General features: G+C 35.9%; 1 protein-coding gene across 2 annotated transcripts; it reads right to left on the bottom strand.

The window, feature by feature from the left end:
• Window positions 1-277: 277 nt before the first annotated feature.
• On the bottom strand, window positions 278-5,030 carry LOC128992684 (uncharacterized). Of its 2 annotated transcripts, none has more exons than XM_054416386.1 (6): window positions 4,817-5,030; window positions 4,229-4,401; window positions 3,365-3,552; window positions 2,439-2,690; window positions 1,233-1,951; window positions 278-430 (listed from the first exon to the last, which is right to left on the bottom strand). In XM_054416386.1, exons 1-6 carry the CDS (start codon window positions 4,961-4,963, stop codon window positions 377-379), a joined length of 1,533 nt encoding a protein of 510 aa, XP_054272361.1. In that variant the 5' UTR covers window positions 4,964-5,030; the 3' UTR covers window positions 278-376. The 2 variants fall into 2 exon arrangements, with proteins under 2 accessions (XP_054272361.1, XP_054272362.1); XM_054416387.1 differs by having other exon boundaries at window positions 1,233-1,645.
• Window positions 5,031-9,139: the final 4,109 nt, after the last annotated feature.

Raw genomic sequence — 9,139 nt, 5'->3', positions numbered from 1 at the left:
ATTGGGTAAGAGGATATAGATGGTTTTGGAAAAACAAAAACTACAACCCTCCTATTGGCTGGTGGATTATGTGAGTTTTCTAATGATACAACCGAAATAAAGTGAGTTTTGGAAATGACACACACTTTTTAACATTAAATATTAGTAGGATTACTGTAAACAAGTTTTGACACGATATTTTATAGCGAACAAATGCGTCTTTTTCTGCTTAATTCAGTGATAGGCCCTACCAATAAGAGTAATTTTTCATATCAAATAAAAATATGTAGGCCTATCATAACTTAGTTAAAGCCATTTTATTATTTTTCAATGTCATTTAGCTTCATACAATTCAATGTTTGATATAATTTACGTTACATATAATATTTTTCAAGTTCTAATTGCCACGATTAGAGTATGCGTCTGTGTAGCCCTTCTCCCGTGAGGTTTTCTGAAACGTAAGATTTCAAATTAGTCAAAACACAAACACATTTAACATTATTGGTGAATCCAATGTACAACTCTGAATTGAATAGCTCACATATAAACGATAAACAAACTGTTTTATATGCAAAACAGGGGTGGTTATTTCGTTTATAGCACTAGCCGCTATACTCGTGCTTTGCATTGGTAAGATGACGCAGAAGAGAACATCTGTGTGTTTTTTTTGTTATCCTTGTAATTATTGATTTTAGAATAAAAACTTAATGTTACCGCTAAAAAAATGAATACTACATGTCATAAGTAAATATAAATAAAACTAATATAAATACAGTACTTAAGTTTAGACGTATGATAAAATGTTACAAGTATTTTGACCCTCTAAAGTAACCCTTCTATTAATTACCGGTCTTAGAGATGTATTTATGCAGATTGAAAATGGATTTTAAACACTGCATGGATCCAATGTTGTGAATATTTTTGACTGTTTCACACTTTAAATGAAACAGAACTAAATCATCCCTTGATACATCGTCCAACATTTGTATGAAAGTTGAATGACTGGCGGATTTAAGCACCAGTTGAATCGCATATTATGTAATCCTATCTTTTCTAGCATACTGTTTACAATTAATATTGTTCCAAACATCCATAACTCACATTCCTCTTTACCTAGTCTAGGAACAATATTGAGATGGCATATTGCAAGACTTATGCAATATGCCAGTCAGTATGCAAGACTATCACAACTATTAGTTGCAACTATACATAGTTTTACTCGTGTTAGGTATTTTTTATTACGAGTAATTTACCTCATCGTCTGGTAATGCCCTGTAGTAAGGAGCTAACTTCCTGCTCAGCGGCACTCCATCACTTTTTTTGTCAGTTTCGTTTGGATTTTCTGGTTGACCATCAAGTTTCTCTGTTTTAATGATCATCACCGTATCGGAAGATTCATCTTTAGCCTCATAGTGATTGGTATAACCATTTTCATGATCACCTTCAGCATCAGAAATATCTTCCTTTGATTCGCCCACTCCTACAGGGGATTGAAGACTTATATTTTCTGATTCAACGGACCCCTCTTCAGAATGTTTTGTTACAAGCTTTGGTGAGTCAGAAACTGCGTGAGGATGAGATTCGTTTACCACTGTTTCAATCTTTTGAAGTGCATCTTCAGCTTCATCTGACTGTGCGAGGAATACTTCTTCAATCAATGACTGTTCTGAAACATCTCGTTGGATTGGATACTTATTAATTTCGTTGTTAGGCTCGACTTCCACTCTGTTCAAGATTATGCTAGGCTCTTTTGGTTCAGCTTTGATTTCTTCACTACTACTTTTAGAAGGATGATTGGACAGAACTGAGATATTTTCTGAGATATTTTTGGTTACATTTGTTTCTGCTCGAGAAAATTCGGTGGCATTGAAATTGTCATTTGTATCTTGCAACTGCCCGTATCCAAAAACATCTTTTAAGCTGGGCATTTGGAAATAATACCAATCACCCATCACAAGGGGGTATGGTGGGCCTGCAAAATAAAGTCTAGATAAGATTATAGTTCAAACCGATAGCGAAGATAGTGTCATACTGAACATACAAAATATTACATTTTATTATTAACGATGCAAAGTTTTCTTATCAAGTATCAACTCATCATAAGATTACCGGATATTGAAACTCTGTATTTAAAAATTTGCGTTTTGAGTTCAAAACATCCATGACTGTGTGTACCTAATATATGTAGTTTTATTGATCGAAAGGAACAAGAAATTCGATTACGAGATAGCGGAAAGATAGGAATAAGTCCTTTAAAAAAAAATAGGAATATAATTTTTTGCTCAATGTAAAATCTAAATTTGCAGTCCAGATTGAAGACTTGTTAACACGTTCACTAACGACCGTCCTCAACACACACATACACCTAGGAGTGTAACGATTGATGGGGAACGTGTTATACCTTACGCTCAAAAACTTCCTACTAATTACTTATCTTCCTTATATTTTATTAAACGCACCCTTGATTGAACACTGATCCCTCGACGTGGCAGGGGTTGATTGTCGTAAGACCTTCAGGACTGCCCGGTTGCAGATCTTGGTATGCTCAGGGTAACACAAGCTCGCCGCCGCCGTTGCTCCGGTCATCGTGTACCCTATGCTCGGTACAGCTCCTTTCTTGAGGCCGCACAACAAGCCTACAAAACTGCTGATGGAGATCGCCACCAGCCTGGAACTGTGGTTATCCTCTCGGCGCAAAGCCTCGAAGACTTCTGTAACAGTGATTTTGAAGTGCGAGTGATTCTATAGAGTCTCGATGAATTTTTTGGTTATTTGCTAATCGTCACACACACAGGATTTTGTAATACATACTATAATGAGTAGGCATACACTTAAGAGTAATTAAAACTCACTAAAAGCTGCTATTTAATAATATAGTTTAAATTCTCCACAGTGTTTACCTAAGAATTGTTTTGATTCCACTAACAATCTGCTAAAATTATGATCTATGGAACTCTGGAACGGTGTTAATTGTATATTATTGTACGTCTGAATGATTACTTTCGAGTAGTAGAATTACACTTGTGAAAATTCATTCACACTTATAGAACGATTCATTTGATAGCTACCGAAGTGTTTACTGCAACAGGTATAAACCAATATTGAGTTTACAATTGGATGGTTATTGCCTGTTTCTAATATCAAGAACTGTTCTTTTAAGTTCCTTAACTATTAAAACTGCCTGAAGAAATAACATGGAAACTTACGACAAGCAAGCTACTAAAACAACAGTGTCCATGTCTGAAGGCATCAACAGCAGAATGGCTAGAAACGATCAATTATCTTTTAAGCACTCACAATTCTAAATAATCGAAACAAAGGTATACTATACTCCCCTATTGTAGTGTAGGCATAACTGTAAAGCGTTCTAATTATTCTAGCATACCAGCAGCATTTCTCTGGCCAGCTCTCAAGATGGCGCCCAACTCCTGAGGGAAGTTTCGAGCTCGCGCTACAACAACAGAAGATGATTCTTGTGCCTGGGCCACTAATTCTCTGACATATGAAGATGATTTTTCCTTGATAGGACTCTGGAGCGTTTCTGATTTCGGGTCACCAGTGACCACAGGATATCTAAAAAATGAAAGTACATGTCAAGTGGTGGTAAACATGTCGAAATTAGCGTGATATATCCGACCATGAGGTCATTGCATTAACGGACTGGTACGATAGCAAACAAATTGTCAAAACAACTAAAGGACTTGTTGGGCTAGTACCTAAGCCAGAACTAGGCCTAAACTTAGCTGTGGCAGTGGTGTAGTATTGTGGTCGTAAATATTATAACATCTGAGACCTGGAAATAATCATTCATCTGTACTAATAATCAATGGCGAAGTTGAGTGAAGTACGCGTATTTCGTGTTTGTATAGCAAAACTAAATGTTTTTGGCCTCCTTTAAATCACTGGCACAGGTAATCTTTAGGTAGAATATTTTAGGAAAAGGTGGGATTCGCGTGTACGCACACACGTGGCCAGTAGGTAGCCACTATGGCCTGTAGTGTTTAGGACAGGGATAATACCAGTGAACTACTCACTAAAAACCTAATCTACTCTTTCAGTCTTTGGATTAATTTTTATTGGCACATTCATTCAACTTGTCTAAAACTAACAAACAAGTTAGGAAATATTAAGTGCAATACTCTGAATGGTATCAACTCTTTGGATAACCTTGCAGCACAATGAACAGACTGGGCTATAAAATAATAGCCGATTGGACCAGGAATTAATAACAGAACTAACACGCACTTACTCTGTAATAAGTGGGACAGCTGTAAGCTTGTGATTGACATGCAAAGGTTCAGAATCGCTAACATGTCGAGTTTCTAACACTTGTCTGTTGGATGTCTGGTGAGGTTTTAAATCCTCAGGCTGCTTGTGGATCTGCTGCGTACATGTACGTGGAATCAAAAACCTTCGAAGAATCTAGAAAAGGTCAGAAAAAGAAAGGCTACATACATAATTTGAATTTATAAACCATCTAGGGTCGATTTTACAGGTATATCATTTTGAACGAATAGTGTTTTTGGCCTCTAGGGACATCAAAATGAAAAAGTATATCATCGGTCCCAGCTCCAGGTCTTACCGTACCACCTACGGCAATAGCTACACCCCTATAGAGAAATTCACTAAAATGGACTTAATTCGTCATAAATATTGTAATACACACAGGAAACTCTAAACGCACCCCTGTACTGAACGAATGGCATTCTCAGGCTGCTTGTTGACTTTCACGGTGTCACCCAGGACTTCTGTGCCGTGCAGTAGAATGACGTAACGGTGGGCATGCTAATTTTACCTTCTACATCCAACTACATGGCTTTTCCCACGAAACACTTACCCCAATCCACACAACCCCAGCAAACAAGATGGGTCTCTCCCTTATGGTCTTACTGGCTTCGTCGTCAGCAACCGTAGGTTTCTTCGGGACACGCGGGAGACAGGGTTTCTGATTACAAGGAATTTCGTTGGTAGTTTCGTCACCCATTGTGGCAAAACTTCAGACCGAAAAGTTTGAAAATGCTTGATAAATATCTTGACGTGTACGATTAATTTGGTTATGTTGATTTGTGATTGTTGTTATGATTGATAATCATCTGTTGGTTACAAAAGGTCAAATGAGCAAGAACTAAATAGATACATTATTAAAGAATTTTGTATAGAATAAAAGTTGTGTATCAAGACTTTTAAAAATAAAAATAAATAAATAAGTGGAAATATATTAATAGGGTGTCCGGTCATAAGTGTTAAATAAAATTTTGCATTAAACTACATGGTAATGGTGACAGAATGTCGCAAATTTGAGGTTCCCAACCTCGACAGTTAGAGAATAACAAATAAATTAAGATTTTTCAAAAATTATTGTAGTTGTTATGAAAAAGGTTATTTTACTCTGTTTAAAATGCACTTACCGTCAACTTCAATGACATTTTCAGAATCCTCACAAAATTTTAAATAAATATAACACATAATCGTTGGGGTACGTAAAAATATTCTATTTAAAATTCTTCGTTAAACAAATTATTTTTATATCGACGAAAATGTAAATAACATTCAGCAATTTATTTCTCGGTTGTTGAGTTCCGCTGAGTTGATCAAATATGACTAAAAACTTCCTTATTTAAAGGGCTTTACAATGGTGTATAATAGTTTTTACCGAATTTCAAATTTCCTCATGTAATTCGATCATTATTGTGAAAAAAACATGGTAGGGCAAAGAAAATCTATTGTGAAGAATAATACATTTAAGTGCAGGCAACAAATAATTTGTATTTCTTTCTCGCATGCAACGCTTTGTTTATAACTACCCAGCTAAGAAAAGAAACATAGTAGTAAAATGTGTTTGTGATAAAGTTACGGTTATCGTATAACTTTCATGTAAGATTTAAATTATCTCCCGGAATTTCTATTTTGTTGAATGGATTTAGTCAATAGATTCAGGTATTTTACTGATAACAATACTTTATCCAAGCGATAAGAAAACAAAGCGAACCAGTAGTCATATTTTAAAACGATCTATCAGTCACATGTGGACAGTGATCGGTCAACTATGTCTTTTTCGATTCGGGAGTATGTTGAAATGCATTTTATTTATGGTTTGTGTAACGGTAATGCGTCGGCTGCTCAGAGAGAGTACCAGAATCGGTATCCTGATCGCACCACCCCCAGTACTCAGGTGTTTACTAGAGTGCATCAACGTTTGCTGGAAACAGGATCGGTTGAGAAGAAGAAGAAAGAAGTAGGACCTGTGCATGATGTTGCAGCTGAAGAGGGTGTAATTCAGAGAGTTATGGATAATCCTACTACTAGTGTTAGGCAGCTTGCCCTTGAAACTAGTATGTCCCGGTGGAAAGTACATAAAGTGTTGAAGGACAATAACTTCCATCCGTATCATTTTACAAAGGTCCAAGGATTGGAGCCTCGTGACTTCGAATCCAGAAAGGAGTTCTGCCGCTGGCTTCTTCAACGTGATATTGTTGAATATCACTTCCTTAAAAAAATACTATGGACTGACGAATCCCGTTTTACCAGAGAAGGTGTGATAAATATTCACAATATGCATCTTTGGAATAATGAAAATCAAAAAGCCTCCAGAGAAGCTTCTTTTCAAAAAAGGTTTGGGATCAACGTGTGGGCAGGTGTGATTGGAGATCGGTTAATTGGTCCTCATATCTTCGAAGGAAATCTGAACGGTGATTTATATCTAGATTTTCTTCAGCACTCAGTTGTTGGATGAAATTGATCCTCAACAAAGAGCTGAAATCATATTTCAGCAGGATGGTGCTCCACCACATTTTACTGAAAGCGTTCGGTTGTGGCTATCCCAAAACTACCCGACATGGATTGGACGTGGAGGAAGTGTGACATGGCCTCCTCGATCTCCAGACTTGAGCCCGTTAGATTTTTTTGTTTGGGGTTACATGAAAAGTCTAGTTTACTCAACTGTTGTAAACTCTGAAGTTGAGTTACGGGAGAGAATCCTTGAGGCTGCTGGGAAAGTAAGGGAAAAATTGACGTATGAGGTCACAGTTGGCGCAATCCGCAAAAGAGCTAGGGCCTGCTTGCGGGAAAACGGTGGGCACTTTACACCCAAACTGTGATTCGTGCTTCGGACAAAGTGTGTCATTGATTTGTTTAATGGGTTAACTATCATTTCATATTTAAATTGTAGTGTGTATTATGTTTTTTACTAATGTGTTGTGTTTTTTAATTACAAATTTTCCAAAGTCTTAAAAAAAACTCTTTAGTTTGATGGAAGTGTAGTCTGGTCAATCATAAATTATACATACCCTCATCATCAGAGGTCAGCTCATAAAATAGTAAGTAAAATTTTATTATTTTTTACAATACCTGTTTTGGCTTGACCGTGATTTTTCACAATAGTGCGTAAAATTCACCATGGATTTGACAGTAGGTAAATGTTGTTATACATCATTGTAAAGCCCTTTAAATAAGGAAGTTTTTAGTCATATTTGATAACCTCGCCAGAACTCAACAACCGAGAAATACATTGCTGAATGTTATTTACATTTTCGTCGATATAAAAATAATTTGTTTAACGAAGAATTTTAAATAGAATATTTTTACGTACCCCAACGATTATGTGTTATATTTATTTAAAATTTTGTGAGGATTCTGAAAATGACATTGAAACTGACAGTAAGTGCATTTTTAACAGAGTAAAATAACCTTTTTCATAACAACTACAATAATTTTTGAAAAATCTTAATTTATTTGTTATTCTCTAACTGTTGAAGTTGGGAACCTCAAATTTGCGACATTCTGTCACCATTACCATGTAGTTTAATGCAAAATTTTATTTAACACTTATGACCGGACACCCTGTATAATGACCACCCGGCCGGCTTCTATAGCTCCAATATGAAAGCAAACAGAAACCTAAAATTGCATCTGGAACCCCCTATTAAAATGAGGTATAACCCCCCTTTACATTTGAAAATTTCCCAAAAAAGCACCCCAAAGGACAGATTTTAGGGGGTGGGGTGTTTTATGGGAAATTTTCAAATGTAAAGAAGGTTATACCTCATTTTAAAGGTCTTTGAGTCCTGAGTATTTTAGTGGGAAAAGTTTTAATCTATTTTTTATCCCTATTTACAGGGTGTTCAAAACGTACAAAAAAATAGACCTTTGAACTATTTTTCACTGCAGAAAGAAATCTGATTTTCACAATTTATATTTGAACGATTTTGATTATTATTGCTTTTTTATTATTCTATTTGATTTGTTTATCGATTTATTTATTGATTTTTGTCAGTTTGCTGACATTTATTTTTTATTTAAAACCATCACTAATCGATGGATTTGGTTGGACACAATAAGACTCGCGCTTCACTAACCATCTCGCGCAGTGACACGAGTCGATGGACTTATGGATAACATTGAAATTCTAAAAACTGTGATGATGACAGGAAAAGGAAGTTTGCCTGGACGCCTTTCTTTGCTCTGCGGCGCGCGGCGTGGGACTCCACAACACTGTACATGGTCAAAGATCCGGAGCACCACACTGAGTAAACTTAACGCACGAAATGGAGTAAAGTGGAAATTGTTTATACAGTATGATGAATTATATGTAGGAATATTATATATGTAACTACCCAGAATGAAAAATGCTAATCTCAATATAAACAATAACGTAACAAGACATTTTGTTGATTTATTATTGCAAAATAATAATAAGTGACTAAATAGTATCTTGAGTTTTTTTACGGATTATTTCAAGGCTGTGCGACAAAAATCCCAATCATAATGTTGAGGATTAAATATTCTTTACTACATGGAGGAGTGAAATGTTTTGCATACTCTATGAAACAGATGACAGTTGTCAAAAATACAGTGGTTGTAAAAGGCTAAGCCATTTGCAACAGTTTTAAATTCAAACGAAAGTTTTTTAAATTTGATGCAAATTTGAAATTTAAATACAGTACTAAATGAAGTGGGACAAATGAAGTACATGTCCATTGGACCGACTATTAAAACTCACAATGTAATTGACTAGGTGTCATAAACATCCTAAGGACCCTTAGGATGAAAATAAATAGGTGATTGTGGAGATGGAAGTCATTGCGCAGGGATTACTGTCCAGGAATTACTGCCATCCAACCGGATTTTACCAGTCCCTAAAAATATATGAAGGTCGGGATAT

The sequence above is a fragment of the Macrosteles quadrilineatus genome, unplaced genomic scaffold (assembly GCF_028750875.1).
Source record: "Macrosteles quadrilineatus isolate MER2022 unplaced genomic scaffold, UCM_ALF_1.0 Scaffold_4__1_contigs__length_99947679, whole genome shotgun sequence".
NCBI classification, from domain to species: domain Eukaryota; kingdom Metazoa; phylum Arthropoda; class Insecta; order Hemiptera; family Cicadellidae; genus Macrosteles; species Macrosteles quadrilineatus.
This window is presented reverse-complemented; position numbering and strand designations above follow the sequence as displayed.